This window comes from Pogoniulus pusillus, chromosome 1, assembly GCF_015220805.1.
Source record: "Pogoniulus pusillus isolate bPogPus1 chromosome 1, bPogPus1.pri, whole genome shotgun sequence".
NCBI lineage: Eukaryota > Metazoa > Chordata > Aves > Piciformes > Lybiidae > Pogoniulus > Pogoniulus pusillus.
The window spans coordinates 9,139,340-9,166,341 of record NC_087264.1 but is presented as its reverse complement, the minus strand read 5'-3'; the positions used below and the strand labels follow the sequence as shown (position 1 = coordinate 9,166,341).

Below are 27,002 nucleotides of genomic sequence, written 5' to 3'. Positions count from 1 at the left end.
TGCTCATCATAACAGCCAAAGGATGACAGACCACTACTAAATTATCCCAAACAGGCTTGATGATAACATGGTCACTGTACGTACTGGGACAAAGGAAGAAAGTTGTGAGTTGGTGCTATGTGAAGGTACCAGATCAGCCACGCTTAGCTTCTGGTTTACCCCTACTATCTGTAGGCTATCATGTCAATCACAGCTGATACACTGAACCTTATGGCTCAGGCCTCTTTCATAATGGGCTGTCACTGCAAACTTCAGCCACCAGCAACACAATGTGAAACTAAATACACTGCCTTCACTGTGGTCAGTATTGAGGAGCTACAGCCAAACTACTGCTGAAGGTGATCATCAAGGCACCCAATTTAACATCCACTGGTGACAAAGTAACTGTAGTCTTCCTTGGAGAGAACCAGAAACAACAGAGAGTTCTGCACACATCCTGCACCAGGATTGCAAAAGGATGATACAGAGAGGCTGGGATGAAGTTAAAAAACATTTCTACCATCTGACAGCAAGCCTTGCAGCAAGAAGAGCTAAAGAGACAAATGAAAGCAAAACCCCCAGCAGCTACACAGCAAGTTGGTAAACCAAATGTTCTAGTAATTAATACAAAAAACAACTTTCAATTCCAAAGCATAGACCCAGAACACTAACAAGTAGTAAATTAGTGACACTTGTTCGTGTTTTGAACCTTTTCCTTGAAAAATCCGTACTTCTGTATTTGAATAGATCATCCAACACTGAAAAACAAAAAAAAGCTTGTTGATAGGCAAGGAACTGCTATTTATTTCATGTTTGAAAGCCATCACAAGGAATATTAAAACTAAAACCAAAACACCTCTAGAAATGGGGTTGTTACCCTGATTCAAAACCAGCCTGGGCCTTCCATGAGGTTCTCAGTATCAAGTTAGTTACAGAAGGCTTTATGCTGTAAGGAGCCATTAGAGGTGATCTGGTCTAATTTTCACCTCAAAGCAGGGCCATCCAAAATGCTACAAAGAAATCCTAATAGTGTACATAGGTAATTCAGGAGAATTAATAGAGGAAAAAAATAATAGAAAAACAGAACAAAACTTCAAACTGCAACTTTTAAATCAAAATTGAGAAAGAAAGCCTCAAATCTGCTTGATCGTGTGCCCTCATTTTAGTTTCCTTACCTCCAGTAACTAACTGCTTTGAGGATTTTAAGAGTCAGCAAAACGATGAACGGCAATAAACATTCTGTGCATGTACTGGACATAAAAGGATAGATGAATTCTGTGATCCTCCACATGAATGATGAAAAAGAAAGCCCAGGATTGTACATGGCCAAAAAGGTATATAAATTGTCTGAAGTGTAGCGTGTATCTGCGACCACACATCCTGTTGTGTGTCATTCCGCTTCTGAAATGGTGCCTGAATTGAGAAACACGAGGCTTTGCCATAAGCACACCCAGCCTGGCCATGGAAGTAAGCAAACCTCTCCAAGAGACCAACAAGAGTCGTTGTAAAGTAGCCCACTCTTATATGCCTGAAGCAGTTCCTGAGAAGAAAGGATTCCTTGAAATGGGAAGAAAACTTTGTATGTACTGATTTTTGTACATTTCTGCCAGTAACCTGTCAGAGGATGAACACAAAACCAAAAACTTACCGACCACAACAAATAAACAAACCCCCACATCAAAACCAACTCTTAAAAATGCATTAAAATTCTCTCAGTAAATCAAATCTTCTTCCTCCCCATATTTAGATAGAGCTTTCTACAGCATAGTGATCTGTATTACTGCAGTGCACTGCAACTTCAGATACTCATCTGGGGATGGATCACCTGCTGTATAAATAAAACAAATGAGACAGTTTCTGTTCTACAGAGTTTACTGGCACAGGACAGGGACAATGGAAGGCCAGACACACAAAACAGGGCAACCAATACTGGGCACCACAGTGAACAGCAGTCACAGTACTACAAGTTCATCAAAGCCTTTTATAAGCAACACAAGGAGCAAGAGCTTTCAAAGAGGATAATAAAGCAGTACTGCAGCTGTTTACAGGGACCATTTCCCAAGTGTGAAAGGATAGCACAAGAAAAAGCACAGAAGTGTTTGCTTGTCTTCAAGTTGTAGTCACAGTATACAGACATGCTAGGCTAAGTGGAGGCAGAAGTTAACATCTTAATAGCAAATTAGAGATGGTAAAAATAGGTATGAAAAGCAAAAGCAGCTGGGTTTGCAGCTCAATGCAAGAGGAACTAGTTAGATAGCAACAAAGCAGCAGCCCAAAGAACGAGCTCTGCTCTGTTCAGAGCAGCACTCTGAATGGGACAAGGTTACATGCCAAGCATACAAAGATGCAAGATGATGCAAACCTTAGAAAAAGTATATTCCCCTCCTCCACGTTTTGCTTTTGTTTTCCTTTTTCAGGAACAACAGCATACTCCAACAACTGCAGCAACTTTGAAAACATCAACTTCTTTGTAGATCAAACAATAGAGTCGCAGCAGACGCTCTGGTTAGCTGCTGTAGAGCCGAGACAAGCCCCTATTTTAGAAAGAAATCTGACCACCTGCTGCTCAAAGCAGAGAAGGCAGTATATATGTAAAAGCACGCTTTTCTCCAAAATTACAACTGGTATTACCCAGGAAACACAGACTAGTCTGGGAAAAAAACACATTAACTCCAAATGGCACAGTTACGCTGAACTGAATTGTACATGGCTGGCTAATAGTCTTCACTCAGCTGTCACAGGCTTGCTCATCTTAAGATCATCTTATACTACTCCCAGTGAACAATGTACTACAGCCACTTCAGACCTCTGGCCTCCTTTCAAGTCAGAGGTGGATACCAGTAAGGCTGGGACATCTCAAAAACTTACGTATTTTAAAAAAAAAATTAAAAATAAAAAAAATCTGCCAACTCTAACGCTTACTCTGTGTGGATGAAACACCTACAGTACAAAAGTTTCCTACCTCAGCAAGAACAGCACATTCTAATTCAGTAAAAGCAATCAACAAATCTAGGATTAGAGCTCATTCTGGAACAGATCAGGCTATGACAAGGTGTAACTTTTAAGTAACTGAGCCACCACAGCTGAAGAGAAGCTGCCCCATTGCATCTGTTTTTCACAGGGCTGTCCACTGTTATTTTAAAATGTGAAGGCAGATTTAGCTGCTGTATCTTCACAGCCCCACTGTGTAAAGGGGAAAAATTAAACCAGCTTGTAAAGGCATCAGCCCAGAGGAAAATGCCTTATTTTACCTGAACATGCTGAATCTGGCATGAGGCGACGGTCAGAGAACACACAGATCTCTTTAGAAATACACATCATTTATTACACTAGGACAGCATTTTGTGTTGCACAATCTAAGCTTTTGTTTCAAGCAAGAAAATGTTTTCTAAATATTTTGTCACCATGACAGTCCAGCCTTGAACTTGAATTCTGCCCCTGGTTATTCCAAAAAGTCAACTGTGTTATATGGCTCATTACTGTGCCCCACAGTGCCAGAAAGCTTCACCTAGCAGGGCATCTATCGGCATCCTCTCAGCTCACTGTGCTCTGCAAGACTCACTCATCTGAAAATATTTTGCCTACCCACAAATTAAAACATTTAACATAAGATCCGTGTGACAAAACAACTTTGAAATTAAGAGTAAGACAGTTTTGCAGCTACAAAATACCAAACATTTCCCTGACAGGTTCAGCTTTATTTGGGGAACACAGGCAAAAGAAAAAACATTTCCAAGACAGCAGAATTAAGTATTTTAAACACACAGAGAAAAAAAAGATAGATAGAAAAACATCCCAGCTTTGAGGGTCTTGCTCCAAGTAAAAGTGTTTCTTTCAGGGACATTAACTTGGAAAACTAAATCTGAGCAAATACAGCCCTGATAAGTCGAACCAGATAAGTCCACAAGACAGCCCTGAAAAGAGCAGTGGAGCATTTCTGTATGACTCAGGAAACTCAATAAAGGAAGAGTTCTGCAGAACAAGATCAACAGGGTTTATATACAGCCAACAGCATCATGTGAATGGGTGGTTTAGTTTGTGAAATGAATGTTTGCATTGTCATTAAAAACCAAAACAAAACAAAACCAAAAGCAATCCAACAACCAAAAAACAGCCTCTATTCCACACTCTCAAGTTTCCAACATTAAAATCTTAGCAGGGGAAGGAAGCACTCCAGCAGCCAAAATGTACAAATTCTTACCATAACTTTGGCACAGTAAACTTCTCCAGTGTCACAAAAGGCCTATTCTTCAGAGGGCTTGGTTGCATTTTTGGGTTTGGGGGTTTTTGTTTGTTGTTTTTTTTTCCCAGAAGGACTTATCCACATGTGAAGGTTATTAAAGAACACACAAAATGCCAACAGAAACATAAACATGCACACTTTGTGTGTGCTTTCAAAGTTTTACCTGTCTTTTCTTAAACAAAAAGATACCTAGAAACAGCCCTGGAGGCAGATATTTCTGCTTTCTCTCTTTTAACTAGTGAAGCTCAATAAACTTTTTCCTTTTCTTCTTCTTATTTTAATTTATTCAAGTTGGTGACAAGAGATTCATCCTCATGAGTTGCATTCAGCAGCCAGGTTTGAAGAATTTAACAAAGAATGAAGATCTGAATACGGAGAGGGGGAATTGTCTGTTTGTTTTACTAGAAAATTAACTCCTAATGGCAATATTTTAATTGTTTGAGAGGCACCTTACTAGAACCTCAAAGAAAATGCTAATACACTTGGCACTTCTGCACTGCAAAAAGAAATCCAAGCTCTGAAAGTCAGCACTCTTTCCTCTTATTATCTGAAGCTATATAAAAGCCTTACTACATATTTGAAAGAAATACAACAGAAAATCCTGCCTGATCTAAATACACGGAGCTAAATTTATCTTTCAGTTTAGAGGTTGAGCATTTAGAGTTTTATTCACTGGCTAGAAAAAAGCCAAATGGAGCATTTTAAAAAACTGACTTTGAAATATTGTTATGAGAACAGGGACAAGCTATGTAAACCCTAAAATTCTGTGGGTCTTTGTATTCACGATTATTGTTGCAAACTAAAAGGCTCATATTCCCTACTAAGCAAACATTTACAATTAGAACCATTCTGCACAAGGCATTTGCATTTTGAGATAGAACAGTCAGTTGTTCAGCTGCTGTGATTTAGATAGATTGGTTCATTATTGCTGTAGTTCGTTTTCAGCTACACTGTATAACAAAGGGGTGCCAATGTAGTCTTGAATGGCTTTAAAGCTAAGTATGCTGGTATTCTTCCATGATGATGTAATTTAACTATCTCCCTCTATCTCTCAGATCAAGATATCTTGACTTTACAGGATAAACTTCTGTGAAAACGACAGAAACAAGCTGTCACCATAGTGTTCAATAGGCAGTATCTCTGCAAGTCAGCTGGAGGCTGTTGTTGCAAGTTAGCAGTGATTCTTCATGTACAAGAAAGTGATTTTTCCCAAATTTCTATTTAGAATAAATATTTTTCCTATCATGCAAGTAATAAGGCAGCCTCAACTTCCAAACTAGAAGATAAATCTGTCATATATTTCCAAATGTTCAAGCTATAGTACAAATGTAACTGTATCACAAAAGAAAGCCTGAACACTTCGAAAACCTAAAATCATTAAGATTTCTGATGTAAAGAAAATTTCAGGTTGTAAAAGCTATTTATCTGCCATCTTCACTGTCTGAAACATATCCCCAAAGACAGTATTAAAGCAGCAAAACATTTTTTCTATGAACAACCTTTAAAAAAAATATATTGCAGAGAAAGCCATGATGATTAGTGCCATTTAACCTTCCAGTCTAAAGAATGGTCTTCTGAAGACAGTGGCAGAGCAGCCCAAAGAACACTTACCAGAAAATGACTTATTACTGACTTCATAGTGACAAAGGATTTTTACTCTAAGTCCAGAAATCAATTTTCACCTATAAAACCACTTCCAATCCCCAAAGCCAGCACTGTCACAAGAGACTACCACAACTAGAGTGGAATAATATAGTGCAGCTAAATCTGTGGAACCAAACATTTAAGTCAAGTTTTTTAAGAAATAAATGCCTTTACTTCTCTTGGTGACCACAAAATTTTGTTTCTACTTATTGAAGATAGGAGAGATTGCACAACTGAAAGTTAAAAATTAATAAAACAAACTCCCCAAAATCTACATTACAGAGAAAACACTTTCATTTAGCAATGGAGTCCTGTTTATAAAAGGTTTACTGATCACAGACAGGTGCAGGGATATGCACAACACACAGAGAAGAAAAAGGCCCAGACAATCTATGCCTGGAAGTCCCTGAAAAGCAACCAACAAATAAAATCCTGTGTTCCCACTTTGCAACTATGAAGCAGCCTGACAATGAATTTTGAACTGCTTAACAGTTTTGTTCAGCTGACACCCCAGCTGTGAAGTTCCAACTTAGGCATAACGACAAGAAAACACAAACTAGTGCACACTCTTGTATTTCAGGTCATAAACCCTACTTAGTGCAAATACTTTCCAGCATTACATTGGCAACTGTAACGTGGCCTGAACAAAGGCTCATATGAAAACACGTGGCAAAAATCCTAAAGAAGCATTCTTCATCCTAAATCTTGAAATCTATTTTAACTGAAGTTCAATGCATAAAAAAAACAGTTCAAATACAGTTTCACTTGTGTGTTTCTATTAGGCCTGTCAAGCCTCTTGCAGAAAATGCCATATTTATTCTCCTGTACTGCTTGCTTTCTAAAGCATTATCAGGACACATTTCTTGATCCCCTCTTGTGACACAACTGCAGAAATATCAGGGCATACTGCTAAGGCTGCGAGTTCAGAAAAATAAAACCATATATTATGAACCATTTTAAATCCTTTATTATTGGAGATTTTTCATTAAAAGTAATTAAATAGTCCTATTTCTTCTTCTTAGTCTAAACTGCGAAGAAGGCACTCGAGTTAGACTTTTCAGTTTTTCTCTGCATCATGAGGACTAGCAAGCTCCTCCACTTCAGAAAGAAGGGGCAAAACTTCAAAATATTGTGATTTCTGCAGTTTGGAACTGATTTATAAAGCCACCACAAGGAGAAAGGCCGCACTTGAATTTGAGAATGATTGCTATAAGGAACCTTGACCTCCAGCAGCACCTGAAGTCCACTCAAGTAACACTGGTGTTAATCTCATGAGTTAGACTTTTATATCAGAATAAAAACACTTGTCTTGAAGGCATCTCCTGCAAAGAAAGGCTAAGAATCATGCCAGTTCAGCTGGGAGAAGACACCAAGGAGACCTTATTGTGGTCTTTTAATACAGAAATTGGAGCTTGTAAGAGAAACTGAGAAGTCGTGGCCTATGGTAACAGCACAAGGCATAATAGTTTTAAACTACAGAAAAGTAGATTTATGCTATATATATGCTATATATATAAGGAAAAAGTTCTTGACGTTGATGGTGATGAAACACTGGAACATGTTGCCCAGGGAGGATGCTGATGACCCTATCATTAAAACTGTTCAAAGTCAGGTTGGATGGGCCTTTGAGCAACCTAATCTAGAGGAAGATGTTCCTGCCCAGGGCAAAAGTGATTGGCTAGATGATCTTTAAAGGTGTCTTCCAACCCAAACCATTCTAAGACTGGAGCTCCCTTCCAAAAAGTTATCTGCTATGAAGGTCATAGTTCACAACCAACACAAAACCCACCTCTCCATGGTCTTCATTAAAGTACATTAGTAAAACACAAGCAGAGAAGACTGATTTCCTAGCCCCTGATTCAGATAGTGCACTCAATGTTGGCATGAAACACCACTGTAGTCATGCACAGAACCACTGACTCCAAAGTGTATGTCTACATGCAGTTCACCAAAGGTCTGGGGGTTTGGACAGCACTTCAAAACACACTCTCCCAACTTACCCAAGAGACTCAGGAAAACAGTAACTGGCTTGCCCACATAGTGTGATGACTGTTTACCTCAGCTGTCCTCAGATATGACCATGCACTTTTGAATAAATTGACAAATTTCACAATATTGTTTGACCAGCTATCTTTTTCACATTTTTGGCTCAACTTGGAGAGGTGGGAGAATAATCCCAGAGTTCTGTAACTTGTTTTCCAATTGCACTCAGGCAGTCTTCATTATTTCCCCCTTTCAGCTGCAGTAAATATTTCTCACAGAACCACACTACTTCACACCTAATATGGTGCTATTTTTTCTCCATTCTTTTTCTTCCTCTTTCCTCACACAGCTTCCTGGTTTTTGTTCCCCCTTTAAGACACACATTGTACCTGCAATATAATGCAACTGAAAATAATCATCCCTCCTCTATCTTCCCCCCCCATGAGAGACAACTTTTTAAACAAAATCTGACTCATTTTTTTCTTAGTAAATCAGTTACTTCAATATTTAAAAGGGAAAAGAAAACATAAGGTTGACTACTCTTTGCTTGTTTTCCACAACGCTCTCTTACAATGCAATGTTCAAACACTGAGCAAATTCCCCTTTCCAACACATACTAAGGTTTGCTTTCTGGATGAGTCTGACACCAACCACCACTCCAATTTTTAAGAGAATTACTAGTAACACAAAAAGTGGGTAAAAGAAGATATACAGTCTACATGTGAACATAACACTGCTGTAAGAGCATCAGTCCCCAACAACTTTTTCAGATGGTAAAGCTGAGGGCTAAGAGTGCTAACACAGAGCAGGCTTAGGCAGGGGAAGGTGCAGGGACTGGCAAGGAGCGCAGCTGATGGTGCTTAGGCAGAGGAAGCACCAGCAGGGAATGCTGCTAGGGAAGGAACCTTCTGGCACCCACAGAGGGGCTTGCAGGGGAAGACATTTTTCAAGCCAGGACAAGGCGCCAAATTTAAAATGCATGTCATTGAACCTTGCCTAAAACCACTCCTGCAAGAACAATGGGCAAGACTGACTCTAACTCTAAACAGCACACTCACTTAGTACATCTTTCTTCCTTCCTAAACCCAAGCCTGACGACTTCCCAGTATGTCAACTGAGAGAGAAAAAAAAAGAACAGAAAACTACATGTGGACAACTTCTTTGTGCACAGGCTTAGCTTTCTTCTTGAAAATGAAGGAACCCTGAGAAAGAGGATCAAAGCCAAAGCAGGCAGTTTCTGCATGATCCACTGTATCAAGCATTCCCAGGCTCACTTTAACAGGACTTGTGACATTTTAGATTCCTCATTCTCAAATCTCTTTTGAAGACAAGTAACAGTAATTTATGATGCTATCCCACTTTCAGAGATAAAATTGAGACCTAGTTTGTTTCAATTCTGATGTACAATAAAACAGAATATGAAAGTTAACTTCCAGGACTGACATAATGTGGGCATCAACATCTGAGCTCTTCCTCTTTTCCATTTAAATAGCGTGTTTGGTGTCACTTGCAAACAAGTTCTAGACAGGGTAGTTTATTAAATCAGAGAAAAACATCTGACCTAGCATGACTTCTCTAAAGAACTCAAAGTATTTTGCAGAAAAGGTGGGGAAAAGCATTGGAGTCAATTTTTTTTTTGATCAATTTTTACTGAAAAAATTAAACATTTGGATTTTACCCTTAAAAAATGTGAAACTGCCTTAAAAAAACAAGGTTTCCTACATGAAAAAAAATGTTCTGGAATACTTTTCTAAAACAATACTGGCAAGGAACAAAGATGGTCAAACTTAAGTATTTTGCTCAGTGGAAGTAAGATGAGCAACCACTAGCTACACTAGCTCTTGCAAAGACAAAGTACACTGTACTAGGTAAACTTCAGCATCTGACTTTCTTTTCATCCAAAGCAGACTTTTTACAGTACTGGATCCAGCGTGTTTCCTATGATCTCCCCACAAATAATTCCAGCAGATGAGACTTATCCTCCAAAAGTCTAGCTGACTAGCCATTATCAGCTCATATTTCTCCAGATGTTTTGTGATCTCATCCTTTCTTAATGTCTCTAGCATCTTGCCTACCACCAAGGTCAAATTTATTGGTCGACGATTTCCTGGTTCCGCCCCAGTCTCTTTTTCCCAGAACAGAACAAGCAAAATGAAAGCAACCAAGAGCTGGCATTGCAAAACTATTGCCCCTTGTGTTGAAAGACAGAAACACAAAAACCCCCACAAATGGACACTGCTTATCTTTTGTTTCCAATAAGGAGAGCAACACATTTCCTTGTAAACCAAACCTTTCAGCTCTGCAAACAGCATCAGCTTCCTTACCTCTGTTAAAATATCCTCTCCCCTTTCTTTGATCAGTCCCAATCTTGTTTCTTACTTTTCCACTTCCTCCTAGTTTTTCCTCAGAAACAGCTGTGCCCTCTATAGCTGGCATCTTCAGAGTTCAGAGATATCTTAGGATTTTTTGTGTCAAGTGCCACAGCCACTCCTTTGAAACACCACGAAAGCCAGACAATCCTTGAATTAATCTGAACCTTGACAGTTCTGGCTACATAAATCATCACAAAAGTGCACTGCTACATCACAGAGATAGACAGAAGTCAAGGTGAAAAAATAAGAAACATCCCAAAGTAAAACACACACACAGAAAAATCCTGGAACATAGTGAGAATAGAAAAGACAGAAGAAATAAGAGGTGAAGAAAAACAGCAACACAATAGACTCACTGGGGAAAAAAAGTAGTTTACTTCTGGTAAATACCTCTTAAGATCCTGTTTTGATTAACAGAATACTGAAAGTATGAACCTCTGCTCATTTTTCAGACACAAGCTAAAATTCACAGGCTGTGTTGGAAAATTTTAAAAGAGCTTCTACTCTTGGCTTGTCATTTACATATGAATCCTGCAGTCATTTCATGCAATGAAGCTACGGGAAGACAAATCACAATGAACTACTGGTTCTTTATTAGGACATTTGTATCACTCCATTTCATTACAGAAATAATTCCTTAACATAAGTGGAGTAACTTTCATTTGCATAATTTCTCCTTTAAAGATCTCTAGTAATTTTGATAAGCTCAGAAGCCAGAGTTCCAACCAGTCACATAGTTTTACCTGCCTGAACTCCACACAAATTGACACCCAGAAGGACACATTCTGGGTTTCACATCTAAAATTACCCTATGGTGTTTATACACTATTTAAAAACAAAGCCAAAAAAAGTAGCTCCACATTTGCAGCTAAATATTAATGGATGAACACACAGCTCTCTCCTGCTGCTTCAAATTGCTTCAGAGTTCTCAGAGTAAGAAATTGAGACTTCTGTTTCCTTTTTTAAAATGCCAGTGCACATTTTTCCCTCCCCCTCTTTTTCTGCCTCCAAAAGACTCCTTTTTCCATAGGAGTTTATGCCCTAATAAGAAAACCGGACATATGAGGGAGGACAGAGATGACAGAATATCAAAATGCACAATCCCCCTCTTTGTTAGCCTTGCAGAAAGACTTTAAATAAAAACAAAAAAAACCAACAACCAAACAGGATGAAGACTGAAGACAATAGAAAGACCTTTATAAATAGGGACAAGAGAAGAAAAATGCCAAGAAATCCAATGACGTCTTTGAAATGCATCAGTAAATAAAATATGCTCAGGCATGCACCTCTTTTATCCAAACAGTTCCACAAGACACAACTGAAATTAAGGATACTCATGACATACATCAAAAAAACCTGCAATCTCTGAACTTAACAAGCAGCAATTTGGGAAGATCATTTCCTTTTTTCTCCTCCATATTCAGTCACAATTATAACACCTTTGCATCAATCTGTTTCCCTCATCCTTTCTCACCAAACAAACCATTAATGTAACACAACTGGGAACTAGGTATTCAGGAAATACACATAAAACACACCCACCCCAAGTCTGAGATTCTTCATGTTTTCTCTGTGTGTTGGGACAGAAAGAGTATTTTAACTACTATTTCAGGCTTCACACAAGAGTCTATCGCCTCACTGTGACTGGAGTAACACCACCAAGCATTGCCAAAGGGGAAAAGGGGAAGAAAGAAAAAAGAAACAAACACGAAACAACTTCATTCATGAATTCTCCTGTTTCTGCCTGGTTGAGGTTAGACATGCCATGGAGATGACTCTGGCCCCCGCACAAAAACATTTGCACTACTGGAAGTAGAACTTCCTGTAAGCAACTGACTGACAGAACTGCCAAGGGCTCTCAGCCAGGCAGCGATGTTTAATTTCATTTCTCCATTTGTATTTTCAATCTTGGAAACAAAAACAGAAATGTAAAGCATGCTGACAGAAGAAAACAACCCCTCAATTCTAGAAAACCCTGCTATTTCCCTGCCAGGCCAAAACACCTGCTCCTACTAATGATGGCTTTATGCTTATATACACCTGCCATCCAGAAGGGCTCCAGAGCACTCTGCAGCCTGATTTATACATACACAAATCATTAAAATCTACAAAATTAAGCCACTGCTGGGGTGAGATGTAGCAACTGTTTAACTGCACACAGCCATGCTATACAACTGTTTAGGACATGAAGTAAGAGAGACAATATCCAACCAAAGCTATGGGGGAACCTTAGGAGGTAGGGAGAACATTGTTGCCCAATCTGGCTCTTGGCCAGTCACTACCTAAAACATTTGCATGTGGAAAGCCTTAGGATCTTTAAAAAAAACACAGGCAGTGAAACCTTTGGTTTTATAAATGATCCATAAGACAAATTATATGCACTTCCTATATCTGAAATCCTTCTTTAGCAGTCACTCCCTGCAGTAATTACTGTTTATGCCTTAACTTCAGAAGCTCATAGTATCAGACATCAGTTTTGGAAACATCCTGTGGCTGAAGCACTTGATTTTGCAGAGCCAGCAAACCCAATAGGGTCTGGCAATAAATGTAGGCAATAAAAAAGAAATCATCACCAAAAATAAGCACACAAAAGTGGCTCAATTCCCCACATACACACCCTCAGCCAAAATAACTATTTTCTCTGACTGATCCCAGAACAGATACAAAACCCGTGAGAGTAACGGAGCTGACATGCTCAGCTCTCAGGCAAGCTGGGAAGGAGAGAGAACACTGATTTCTAAAACTCTCCTCATATGGCCAACACCAAATTAACAGTTGCAGAGTCAACGAATTGGAATGAAGGTGTCACCATGCATACCAAGAAGGCAAAAAGGCACTGGGGAACAGGTTAAAAAGTAGGAAACCCAGCATTCAAAAAATGCTATGATACATTTAACAGTTTGGGTATCAGGGCACAAGTTTGCAATCTCAAATATGCAAAACATGCAGAGTTAACATTTTAGAAATGGAAATACATTCATCAGATAGTCTCATCATAATACTATCTCAGATTCATCATAGATAACAATCTCTTTCTCTAAGGTAATTTTAAAAAGGAAAAGGGGGGAAAAAAACAGACCAGGAGATCAGGGCATCTCTTACTAAGAACTCCCCCACAGGTCTCCTTACTTGAAAGTAGCTTTACCATAATCCTAGAAACAAGAAAAAATCAATTCTCAAGTGTAAATACATACAAGTGTGAAATACTTGATGACTGGTTTAAAATTTCAGGCACATCCACCTCTGAATCATTTTGACAACATAATTCCATTTTCTTATCTTTTTATCTCTTCCAGATTTCTGAACTGTACTCCTTAAAGTAAGTCTTTATTTGTTACATTACAGGTAAGTGCAAAATTAATTATAACAATAAATTGTTAAAAGCAATGGTTAGACTAAAATGTCATTTAAACTAAAAAGGTATATTTTGAAGAGTTTCTAATTGATGAATGTAAATGGGAAGCATAATTCTGTGTTTCTTTCTCCTGTATAATTCTTGAATATTTTAACAGAACAAGGCAGCCTGGGTACACCAGGATTACCAAGTTAGTTACTGAAGAAAATGACTGGAAAGGAGTTTCTGAAATTAATCAGCACAAAAAAATCTCCACATTTTTGCATCAAGCATCAGACACTGTACTCAAGCTGTGCATCTAGCTGTTAGAAATGTATTTTTCTACCCTTTTAAAACATGGATTATGAACGTGTTCTCCAAATTCTTAGAAACGTCACATTGTTGCAAAAGAACCATCAGCCTTTATCAAGGTTATGATAATGTATTTCTGTTTTCTTCCACAAACAATTATGCTATAGCTTTGCACCTTCAGGAAAGTTGTTGCAAACCCCCTAGAAAAATCATGAGTCTGCAGAACCACATGAGCTTACCTACTGCTGGAATACACAGGTGCTGGATTGGCTCAAAAGAAAAAGACATTATGGAAAGCACCTAACACTGCTCTCTCCAAGAAACAACAGAATACAAAGAAACAGATACATCACAGCACCATATAGAAGCAAGACTTTGGTACTTGAAAATAAACACTTCTTACCACCAAAAAATAGAACAGAGGCACTGCTTTAGGAATAAAACATTTAAGAATGCAAAAAAGCACAGTGCACATGACTTATTTCAGTTTTGCCACCCAGTCAAGAATAAAGACATTTTACAACAACCACATGTCATGAGTAGTACAAGAGAAACGCAGAGTGCACAAACTCAAGGCCATTCTTCCTGTCTACGACACCAGTACCAAAAGTAAACATAACACAAGTAGGACACTGGTACAAGACACAAATAAAACAGCACATTCTCTACCAAGCCTCTGCAAGAGCACAGTGTTGCTCACAAAGTAAAGGCATAATTTTCATTGTTCAGATGAAGATTCACCGCGAGACAGTTCTAACCCCAAAAGGAAAGCTACAGACCTATAAATAAATTAATCTGCTACATTTTAAACTTTAATATTTCAGTTAGGATCTCCTTCAGTTGCATCTGCTGCTTGGAAAATGGTGATAGCAGTTTTCAGTGAACACACACACGCACTCACCCATACATGTTTTCTCAAACTTGAGACAAACTCAACACACACACCTCACAAGCTGTGTCACACCATGGTGAATGGGAAAGTAACAGACTATTTGAAGGTACACTGATAAAAGGCAGATCAGCGTTGCCAGAGAAAGTCAATCCACTGTCCTGGAGGAAAAAGACGCTTACCTCGTTTGTGAAGCCACCCTTCCTTGACTATTGCTACTTCATTCATAATGGCTGGAATGTCTCTTGAAAAACCAGTTTACACCAGAAGACCACTCCTGAAATTCCTGAACTCCTGCAGAAGGTTCCACAAAAGGGACGTTCACGTTTTTTTCTGGTTTTCTCCTTCTCGGCTATTTCTGAAAGGATCAAGAGAAGTGCATCATCAATTTGAAGCATGTTGTATATGTACAGTAAGGGATGCAACAGGGAGCAATCTTCATGCTAGGTTGTTGATTTGTTTGGGTTTTTTTAATTATCATTAAAAAATGTAAACCAGGGCTTAGCTCTTCACAAGGATTTCTGTATCTTTGCAGGTGGAGGAACCAAACAGTTATTTGCTGATGTCCAGCTTCTTCTCTCAGCAAGTTGACTGTGCAGAGACTTGCATCACCAGATTAGAAGTGAAAGCAAGACCATGCCCAGTTAGACATCCATCTCTCCAGTAACACTTTCCACAACCCCCCCTCCCTGGTGCTATATGCTCCCTTCCTGGCCAAGCTGGATGAGACCTTGAGCGACCTGGTCTACTGAAAGGTGTCCATGCCCATGACTGGCGGGGGTTGGAACTAGATGGTCCCTTCCAACCTAAACCATTCTGTCAATGTATGAATCCATAAACAATAAAACCTCGAATATTTCACAAAGTCCAGTTTTAAATATTTCCTGTTATAAAGCCTTCCAGAATTGTCTTTACAGCCTGATATATAGAAGCAACTACCACGCTGCATCTTACAAGAGAAACCTCCAACAGTAAAAAAAAAAAATCCTAATACTTTGCTTCTGATTTTCCTCCCTTCAGCATCATCCTGTTAATCCTGCCCAGATCTCAACTCTCCAAAATGTGTCTTCTCTCCGTTGGATATTTGTAACTCCTGCCTCTCCTAGAGGTATACAAAACATTCCAGATAAGCTGACAGATATTTTTTATTATCCTAAATCAACACTTAGAGCATCCTAGTCATTGCTCTTCCCTCAGCACATCATAACTTGCTGCTTTCTCACAATGAAATACACCTAAGTACAACTTAGGATTTTTACCCCTCTGTTTTAGGAGATGATGTTCCTATCTAAATAGCTCAAACTTGCCATTTTATTGAAAATATGTCTATTTCAGAGCAGATTACCACAGTAATGTTCTTTGTGTTTCTCTCTCGCACTGAAAGTAATCAGTTCCCAAATGTATTAGCTTTTAATATTTTCTAAATTGATTATTTTCCTGCTTATGGTAGACCTGTTCTGTTTTTCTTTAAAGACTTATGTGCTCTCTGAAGTGTCCATACTGCCATTCAGTTTGATATTACTTTTGATGGTCAAAAAAATGTAATCAGTGACAGATTCTCAGCAGTAACCAAGAAGTCCACTTTTACTGGACAACCACAGAGATATCACATTCCACCTAACAAAAATATCTCTGCATGCAGTAGGCACGTGTGCATCAGTTATCTCTGAGAGTGCAGGTGATAGCCATCCATCAGAAGCGAGATTAAAAAGCAGCTAATTCACCATAACTCACTCAGATACACCCAAGGTGGAAGAAACAGGTGGTTAAAATGAATCTAACCTAGAACTGAAACCTCAGCAGAGACAAGGGGGCTCTGCACCATTCATCACCAGTGCTCTGAAATGGGTAGCCTTTAAAATAAGGAGGTCAAACTTAAGTTCCATGATTGTCATCAGAAATGGACTTGGAAAAAACGAAGTCCCTCCCTTGATACTTTGTCTAGCAACCTTTGCTGCATATCACAGTATCACAGCTATTGCAAGAACATTTTATTTTCTCAATTTTGTGCAGAAACAAGGCAGGGTGCTTTTGTTTCCAAATTACAAATCTGACATATCTCACTAGTTATCATTATTGACTCCAAGAAACATACAAGATGTTTACCTGAGATAGGTAAAACACACAAAAAATTACATTGGAATATTGGACTGGATGATCTTGGAGGTCTCTTTCAACCTGGTTGATTCTATGATTCTATGATAAGAGACACGTAAGAATTCCTTCATTTCTTATCTAATGTGAGAACACTATATGCTGCAGAATAGTGACCAGTAAGCCACAGCTGGCTTGGAACAAACTCCTTTAGCTCCAGAGCAATTAGGACAGAATCTGACAAGAATGGCAGGCTTTTGCTCTCCTTTCAAAATTCAATGCACAACAGTCATGCAAGCTAGACTTATTTGGCCAAGTAAAAGGGAAACTAGACCTCATTTAGAGACTTCATTTAAGCATTGAGCAATTTGCAAAGTGTTGAACAAAACCCCTAAGGTTATCACAGTTTATGTCTGGAAATACAACACCCAGGTGTGAAAGTTAACGCTTCTAACATTGTGCTGTAACAGAACATGGGGCCTGTGCAACCTATCTCTGCATTCTGAATTCAGCAATTTAGCAGCATTGAACAATTGGTATGCTTTTCAATATCATACGTTAAAAAGGAAGCCAGGAGCCAAACTAGTCTGTAGAAAGGATAATGCTGTTATTAAAAGTAGGAAAAAAGCAAAACCGCCCAAAATTCTGCAATCTGCAGCTAAGTTACTCCCTGTTTTCTGGGTTAACGCTTGCCCAGATTATCACTTGGCAGCCTCCGCCTGGTCACTGGCTATGCTGTCATCTCATAATAGGAATTTCAATGACAATACAGCCCAGAAGATCTGCAAAGAAATTCAACTACTTTTCCCACACTCTGTGGTATCAAAAAAGTTTGCGCAGTCTTTTCTCTATGATTTCCACCCAAGAAACACTTCCTGCTTGCTACTGCAGCCCTGCCATCAGAGATGTGTTTTTACCTGCTCATCTTCTTCAAAGGAAGGTGGTGGAGGGGTAAGGGGGTATTATAAAGGAGCCCTGCAGAGAAGATTTGAGTATCATAGCACAACAAACTGGGCAAAGACTAAATGTTCCCTGACAACAATTTGCAAGCATGGACTCTACAGTAGTCCTCAGTGCTTATTTTATACCCGGAACTTGTTAATTTTTCTTCACACTATATGAGCTGGGGATCCCTTCTCGCTGTCCAACAAGATGTCCATAGACACAGTTCCAACCACAGCAAGCCCTCTCTACCTGTTTTCTTTTAAAATACATATTCAAACTGTGCCTGATACATGTTTAGTAAAACACACTATTCAGAAGAGTGGCAGCAAGAGTAACTTCCCAGAACAGAAGAACAAGTTAACTGCAGGTCAGCATACTACTGAAGAAGTATAAACCAGAGAAAGTTCCTCTTCCATAACATTCTTACAGGGGAAGGGGGGAAAATTAAACAAAACAACCCCACAATTATTAGAATCCTCATTTATGGACATCTAGGAATGGTTCCCAGTGGACAGAGGGCATCTGAGGTAAGTATGACCTGGCTGCTCCAGCCTGTATCTGCACATGACTGAACACTGTCAAAAGCTAAACAACTCTGTTTTTCTCTCAGCCTCTGTTTGCTCATTTTTCAATATGCAATTCTGTAATACCTTTTTCAGCACCAAAGTATTCCTCACGTGGCTTAAGTGCATTAAATTATGAATGGCATGACACCAGCATCATATCACAATGATGCTGGTTTTACACATATATTAATACCTTAAAGATTATTAATGTCTTCATAAATAATGAGGTAACTCACTTCCCTAAGCACTGCAGCAGTGAAACCTGCTTTAAGAGGTCAGTCAAGCCAACTGTCCAACAGAAGGTGAAGCAGAACCATCTTACACATATTTGGGTCATCTTAGAGCTCCTCCTCTCATTGTCTTGTATTTATTACGCTTACTTTGTCTCTGCAACATCAAGAGATCAATCTGTCCTCCCTGTCCTCTTCCTAAGACAAAATATTATATTCATCTCTACTCACACTCTAAAACAGAGTAGGAAGAAAAGGAATTCTTCCATTAATGCTGAAGCTGAAATATAAGTTTATAGGATGCAGGATCATCTATCGTAATCATCTCCAAGTGGGAGAGTACGAATGAGACTGAAGGAGCTCAGATCAAACAACCTCAGTCCTGTCACTGTCTTCACATGGCATGTTGACTGTGCTCTGGCTCAAAAGCAGGTTCCAGCATGCTCTTGGACTAGCATTTTGCCCATCACACCACCAGTTACTGATGTCCACTGCTCTGGTGTGGCAGTCAGCGATGATTTCAGGACACCATGGGCCTTATATGGCTTCACATACTCTTATACTGCTCAGCAGCAGGACCAGACAAAAAGGATTCAGCTGCCCATGTTTGCCTACTTTAGCCACAACACTCAGCAGAGCAGATGAGACAGAGCCCAGCCACCAGATCAAGTGTAGTATACAGATAGGCACCAGGCTTTGACCAGTGAAGTACATCTCCTGCATTACGCAAATCCTGCCTTGGATGTTTTGCGGGAGCAGCAGCAGCAGTTCCAATGCACTCAAGGCCCTCTAAGCCCGCAGTAGCTTCACACTATGACCTAGTTATCAAATCTGGGCAGACAGCTTTCAAGAAAGCTTAGAAGGACCAGGCTGTACCAGCATCTTAGCTTACTTTACAAAAATGAACTGTGGGTCATGACTTAGTTATGTTTACTACTGTGCATTCTGCGTCAAATGACACCACATCTAAAATGGTATTTTATGGCAGCAATTGCAACTTATCAACAGGGTTCTGAAAGGCTTCTCAGATACTAAACTATAAAGAAAATACTAAGTGGTGAACAAAAATCCCTAAAGCCACATCCACTTTTCTTTCAATTTCTTAGCTTAATCTAGGTTTACAAAATTGCAGTTTAAAATACTTGTGCTCACATGTCTTTGCTCACCAACAGAAAAGACATTAATATTGTTCAGGTGAGGGGCCAGAATACAGCATCCAGCTGTCCAAGCTGCAACCACAACTACAGTTTGACAGGGCAAACTAAGCTGTTTCTAAACTAAGTGATGTCAGAAGAGAGACTTCTTCATACTCTGTACAAGACACAGCCCAGACAAAATCCTCTTTATGTTCCCAAACAAGAAAAAGTCCTTTCACAGTTTATGCTCATATAAGAACTGTTCTGCTCAGCACTTCTGTACCAACTTGTGATGCATTTAATCTAAACTCATTTTAAACTATTTGTAACAGAAGTTTTTGTTCTGTCCTCAAACAAATCAAGTCAGTTGTGAAACTATTTAGTTCTTAATATAATTACTTGCAAGACATTTTTATAAGTCAGCAAGTAAATGCTGGAGCTAGAAGTTACTTGTGGACACTGGATCAATTCTTAAATTTGATTTATCACCACTGTGCACCAAAAACAGTTCTATAAACACCACACACAACAAAACCCCCTCCTATTTAAAAAATCAAAAGGTATTTCCATGGTATCTGTAAACCTGTTAACTCAAGAAAATGTTGTGTCTGTCATCAGGAAATTAAGTACTGCACAAAAACAGTTCTATAAACATCACACACAACAAAACCCCTCCTATTTTAAAAATCAGAAGGTATTTCCACGGTATCTGTAAACCTGTTAACTCAAGAAAATGTTGTGTCTGTCATCAGGAAATTAATTACTGCACAGCAGTAATTACTAGTCACACAGTATGTCAAATTTATTTACCTGTAAACAAATACTCTTCTGAATTAAGTGTTAGTAACTCCCCTTTATAACCGTATTTTGACATGCACATCCTTCCTGTGGCATAAATAAAATGAACGAGCAAATCAGGGATCTGCTTTTTACATGTTAGGTAGTAGGAAAACAAAGCAAAAAGAAAAACACTTTCCCCAGGGGGAGAATACCGATAAGGTACAAGCTGCTTTAGCATCTGTAAAGCACTGTCAGTAAAATATATTAAATATCTCTGCACGTTCATACACTTGATTATAATTATGCGTTTGATGAAAAAAAAAAAAAAAAGAAAGTCACAGAAATCTCCAAGAACCTTTCTATAACTGCAGGATTTCACCTGGGGAGGCAAGTGGGCATCTGCAGACAGTTGCCTACAGCTCTGCAAAATGCGAGTTTAAAAAAAAACAAATCCAGTCCAAACGCCGCACAGGCACCTACACATGCCAAATGCCCACGGAGATAATCACACACTCGGCGGCACACACTCAGTGGTCTGCAAAGCGGAGCTGAGCTGCACAACGCGGCTACAGAAAACAAGGGGAGAAAATGGGGGCGGGTGAAGTGCGAGAAGGGGGGAACAGTTGGCAACTTTATTTGCCAGTTTTATTAATATACATATATAACCCCCCGTTTTCCGGGTGGATGCTCCGGCAGCTCCCGGACAGCCCCAGCCTCCGCCGGCCCTAGAGGGCCGTGGTTCCGCGGGGGCCGGAGCAGGCCCGAGGGCCGCCGGGGGAGCCACCCCCGCGCCCCGCCGCCCTCTTATCCACCGCACCCCGGGGGAGCCAACAGCTTCCTGTCCGCCCCAGGCCCGCCCGCAGGACGCCGACCGGGGGCCTCTCGCAGCCTGCTCTCCCCCTCCCCACCCCCATCTCCCCCCCACCCTGCCCGGCCGGCGCGGGGCCGCCGCAGCCCAGCCGTGCCCGGTGAGGGCGGCCGGACAGCCCCCCTAGCTGCCGCCGCGGCCTAGGCGGGTTAGCGGCCGCCGCCCGGGAAAGGCGGAGGGCTGCCGTCCCCCTTCCCTTTCCCTGCCTGCCCCGCACAATGCGACGAGCACGGCGCGGCCGAGCGGAGAGCAGGCCCCGGCCCCGTCGCTTCCTTCCCCCAGCCCTTCCCAGCAGGGGAAGCGGGTCACTTACATGGCTGGAGCCCGGGGAGGAGGTGATGGGAGGGTGGCGGCGGCAGGGGAAGGGAGCCGGGGAAGGAGGCAAGGGAAGAGGAGGGAAAGGGGGAGAGAGCGAGCGGGGGAAGGGGAAGGCTGGCGAGGCGGGCTCTTCGGCGGGTGCCGAGCGAAGGCCTCACTGGGCTCCCGGCAGCCGCCGCCTCCTCACCATCCCCGGGCGGCGGGCGGCGGGGCGGCTCCTCCTCTCCCTCTCGCAGGCGCTCGGCCCATGGGGCTCACACGCCCGCTCTGGCTGCCGGCTTTGCCTTCCCCGCCGCTCCGCCTCGCCCCCGCCGCCGCCCTGCCTCCGGCCGGGAGGGGGAGGCCGCCCCTTGCCTCGCTCAGCAGCCCCCCTGCAGCCGCCGCCGCCGCCTCTCCCCGCGCCACCAGGCCTGCAGCAGCGGCCAGGCTCGTCCCACACGCGTCTCCGCGGCGCTCGCTCACATCCTCCAGGGAGCGGCTGCCGTATCCTACCGCCGCCGCGCCGCTTCCCGCCCGCCCCGCCGAGCCGAGGGGCCGCCCCACTCCGCTCCGCGCCGTTCCTCGCGGTGTGGAGGGGGAGTGTTGAGGGGTTCGCCTTCTGTGCCTCGCTGCCCAGCCCCGCCTCGCCTCGCCGGCCTTGGAGCTTCCCTCAGAGCACTGGGACAGCGCTCACCGGTCTGGCCCGTCTGCCGCCCCCTCCGCCCACCCGCCAGGCCGGCCCTTGGCCCCGAGGGCGGTGTTTCCGGGCCCCCGGCGCGGCCTGACCCCGGCCGGCTGAACAACGGGGTCGCTTCTCCGGCACCTTTCCGGACCTTGACCAGGGCGTTTAGGACGCCGTACGCCGCCAGGTGATGTGGCCTCTTCTAACTCGTCCCTGCGGGTAGCCACCAACTTTGGGAGCCTGATGCCCGAATCAGGGGCAATTTACTCCCCAAAACAGGGGCCTGACCTCACCATAGTGGAGAGGTCCGGGCAGCCCCCGGCATTTCAACTTCTGAGAAGGACCAGGCTCTCGTAAACCTCGTGGAGTGCCACCAGCAAGCTTTCCTAAAAGCATGAGCTGCCGGTCCACTTAGCCTGCACTCGGGGCTTTTCCTTGTTCCCATGAAATACCAATTGATTAAATAATTCAGTCTCTCAAAAGCTTGGAGCATATCTCAACACCCTGTTTGCAGCAAGAGACCTGTGTGGTATGGAAAGGTGAAGTGATTGCCCAGGGACTGGAGGTGGTGGAGGACTGAGGTGGTGATGCTGCTCTTCCCGTCTTGTGTGTTCGAGGCCATCCAGCTCTTGCAGCAGGAATGGCTCAGAACATCACAAATTCCTTAAATACTGCTTACAGCCTGGCAATATTTTGCGAGATTTTTAAGAGCCATTCTGCTCTGAAAAGTGATTATGGAAATGCTTTGACATACGGATTATTTCTCTGTGCTTCCAGTATCAAAATTTGCCCCTTTTGGTTGTTAAAGATTTTTCTTTATTTTTCAGTAGAGCCATAAAGACAGGGTTATGACAACTGATTGAATCTCTGCAGTTGTAAGCGATTTGTAATTTAGAGAGAGCAGACCTTCCCACAGGTAAAGGTGCATAAAATACAGCAGTAAAGTTGGGGAATACAACTCTGCCTTTACACTAGTAGCAAACCTATTTGATACAGGAATAAAGCTTTTCCGCCAAGTCATTTGAATAAACCTCCATGTTCAGTGAAATTCACTTTTTTTCCTCCACTTTTATCAGCTTGGTCTGTTTAGTCATATCTGTCACAAGAGTTTCTTCCTAAGTGTCAAATAGTCCACTGGAATTTTGGGTGTGCTTATAGGAGCTAGCAATGAGAGAGAAAAGGAAAGGCTTCTTCATGCCCATGTGCCCAGGTGGCCAAGAGAGCCAATGGCATCCTGGCCTGCATCAGGAATGGTGTGGTCAGCAGGAGCAGGGAGGTCATTCTGCCCCTGTACTCTGCACTGGTTAGACCACACCTTGAGTACTGTGTTCAGTTCTGGGCCCCCCAGTTTAGGAGGGACATTGAGATGCTTGAGCATGTCCAGAGAAGGGCGACGAGGCTGGTGAGAGGCCTTGAGCACAGCCCTATGAGGAGAGGCTGAGGGAGCTGGGATTGGTTAGCCTGGAGAAGAGGAGGCTCAGGGGTGACCTTATTGCTGTCTACAACTACCTGAGGGGTGGTTGTGGCCAGGAGGAGGTTGCTCTCTTCTCTCAGGTGGCCAGCGCCAGAACAAGAGGACACAGCCTCAGGCTGCGCCAGGGGAGATTTAGGCTGGAGGTGAGGAGAAAGTTCTTCACTGAGAGAGTCATTGGACACTGGAATGGGTTGCCCAGGGAGGTGGTGGAGTCGCCGTCCCTGGAGCTGTTCAAGGCAGGATTGGACGTGGCACTTGGTGCCATGGTCTAGCCTTGAGCTCTGTGGTAAAGGGTTGGACTTGATGATCTGTGAGGTCTCTTCCAGCCCTGATGATACTGTGTGATACTGTGATGGTCAAAGGAGAACGAGCAAGACCTCCTTTTCCACTGAGGAACAGACCAGTTTCTCCTGGCAGATCTGCTATTCCAGCATGGTATTTTATTTGGCTCTTTTTTAGGTTTACTGTGGCAGTTTTCAGTATGCTTTGAAAAATGTATAATTTGGGCAACTTAGTACAGTAGCTGACCCTGCGATACAGGCCCACTTACCTAGTTCAGGGTCAGATCCTCATCTGCTGCAGTCAGTGGAAAGATTTCTTTTGATATCAAGACAGAATGAAATGACTGTGAGAACTCTCTAAGATGCTAAGATAATGAAAAGGAAAAATCTGGCGGTGTGATTACATTTTGACCTACCATGCATTGTGTGCAGTGCAGTCAGTGTAGATTAAAATCTAGGTAGGCACAAAAGATATACTTCAAATTAAATTAACTATCAGCTCCTAGGCTGTGTGGTAAGCAAGGTCATCAGGACTTCCCCCTGAAAATGAAGTAGCAGTTTAAAATACAAAGTCATGCAGTAAACAGTTTTCTGTCCTGAAGAGAAGAAAATAAACCTCTGTTGTTTGCTAGAAAGGAAGTACAATTAAGAAAAAAAAACCCAAATTTCAAGATGAACAGATTGTTTAGATCTGCTGCCTGTTGATTTACCATGACGAAAGACAAGCCCCAACTAGAAAGTTTGCATCCTGATCTGTATCTGATATTCCCCAAATTTGAGGGGGAAGTGTGATTCAGAGATTGGCGTAAGGGCTTATCTCTCAAACCCAGCAAAGTACTGTGGATAAAAATACCCAGGTAAAGTAGGAAGTGCCTGGTCTGCAACAAGAGTGACTTTGTATCAACAATGAACAAAAGCAGCTTCTTTTTTTTTCTGTCTTTAAGAACAATGAAATCACTCGAGAATTGTTATAAATGTAATGTAGGTTTCAGCACTCAGTTATCATCAGTGGGATTATAGTCTATAAAACCCTAATTTTCAGGGAAGTCCCTAGGTTTCCCTGAGTGCTTCCTCAAATTTCACAGCTGCTGACTCTAGTTTAAAGTGCTTCAGGATAAGGTGCATCAACTGTTCTTCAGCATTACGTTACCTGAAAATACCAAATGTAGTGGCAGTTAATAGTTGATTGTATCAATACCACACCAGAAGAGCAAACACTACTTTCCTCATCCATTTTTAGCATTCATATTGAAAACATATAGTTCAATGGAACTTTTGAAGTTATTTTAGAACGTTGAAACTGTGCAAAATAGGTTTTTATGCAGTCAGGCATAAGAAGAAACACTAGCACACAAAGATGAAGTAGAATTATTAAGCTAACCCCTAGCAGAACAAATTCTGTTGCACAATTGCAAGTAACGACACCACCTTTATGGGACAACAGTGAATTTTTTCCTCCCTTTTTAAAAGGTGGGCTCTACTCGAAGAGCTTTATGACATCCTATTAGAATTACAGAGCTAGTCTGTCGGTCTAGGCAGTAACAGCTTTTAAACAAACAGCTTTGGTTTCAGACAAAAAATGTAGCTCAATAAAAACACAAATTAAAAGTGTATTTCACGGTGCCAAATATAATAAACATAGTTATTCTTCTTAAATTGAATTAATCCAATGTTTCAAGGTGTATTTCTCAATAGCAAAACAATAGCAGGCTACTTGGAGAAAACATAAACATAGTCATACTGAAACATTGTTGTTTTGCTCTTTACAAATTCATCTTGTGAATAAATAAGTGAATGGTTTTGTTTGTACTTCTCCAGTGAATTTCCTGTGACCTGAATGATGCCTGCCTGCTGAAATATTTGTGGGAGTTCTTCTGAATGGATCACTAAAAGCTCCAGGAGAGAGGTCAGACAAGAGACTTAGGTTTGGTTTTCAGCTTCTGTTCTTGGTCACCAGGGTGCTAAATCCAGATAGCCCTGGGATGGCAGTGTGCTTTACTCAGTCTTCACAGTCCCATGAATAGTTTCTCTGGCTGGGTCACAAATGCTGTTGATAAACTCTGAAATGAGAGCAGTACAGCCTGTACTTCTGTTAGGAGGAAGTTCTTCCCAGAGAGAGTGATTTGCCATTGGAATGGGCTGCTCAGGGAGGTGGTGGAGTCACTGTCCCTGGAGGTGTTGAAGCAAAGCCTGGCTGAGGCACTTAGTGCCATGGTCTAGTTGACTGGCTAGGGCTGGGTGCTAGGTTGGACTGGATGATCCTGGAGGTCTCTTCCAACCTGGTTGATTCTATGAATCTATGATTCTCTTCACTAGGAATGATGATGGCTGTGACAAAGGACAGCAAACACACTGCGGGGAACTTGGTATATAAAAGGAACCAAACTGGCTTGCATAGAAGTCATGCTAGTTAAATATAGACTATATACAAACAGCAAATCTATCAGTTCTGTCCCATACACCACTGCAGTTGATTTTGTTCTTACAGTAATAACCACAAGTCTCAGTCTGGACCAGACACCATTAGGTGCTGTGGAAACATTAGAAGACATGGTCTCTGACCTGAAGGAACTGATGTCTGCTTCAAACATGTCATGAGTTCCTAGTTCTGGAAAGATGCCAGAAAATACTGAAAATTCAGTGGCCTTGTGCAAGGAAACACTGTGATCTTAACTCCAGCCAGAATGGCAAGTCCTCAGAGACCAAAATACTAAAGTTGTAAACACGTATTAAAAGAAAATGAAAAACTGTCAGGCTCCTGTTGCATCGCCAACTGTCACACCCCCAATGCTAATTATGCTCTTCACCTAAAATTACAGAGTTAAGTACAATGTGGGCATAACAACTTGGGTATGATTTCAGTGGTTGATTACCCCTGTAGATCCCCACGTGG

At 41.7% G+C, this 27,002-nt stretch overlaps 1 protein-coding gene across 3 annotated transcripts in view; it reads right to left on the bottom strand.

The window, feature by feature from the left end:
* Positions 1-21,779, bottom strand: part of AKT1 (AKT serine/threonine kinase 1) — a 74,349-nt gene extending 52,570 nt beyond the window's left edge. Inside the window, exons 1-3 of one of the 3 annotated variants that reach the window (XM_064162543.1) lie at positions 21,689-21,771; positions 20,988-21,073; positions 14,939-15,114 (exon numbers count right to left, since the gene is read on the bottom strand). In XM_064162543.1, coding sequence (XP_064018613.1) covers positions 14,939-14,984 — 46 coding nt within the window. In that variant the 5' untranslated portion in view covers positions 14,985-15,114; positions 20,988-21,073; positions 21,689-21,771. Of the gene's footprint in view, positions 1-14,938; positions 15,115-20,537; positions 20,557-20,987; positions 21,074-21,688 lie in introns of those variants that run through there. The other 2 variants (XM_064162463.1, XM_064162620.1) reach the window with 2 other exon arrangements.
* Between the last annotated feature and the right edge of the window lie 5,223 nt (positions 21,780-27,002).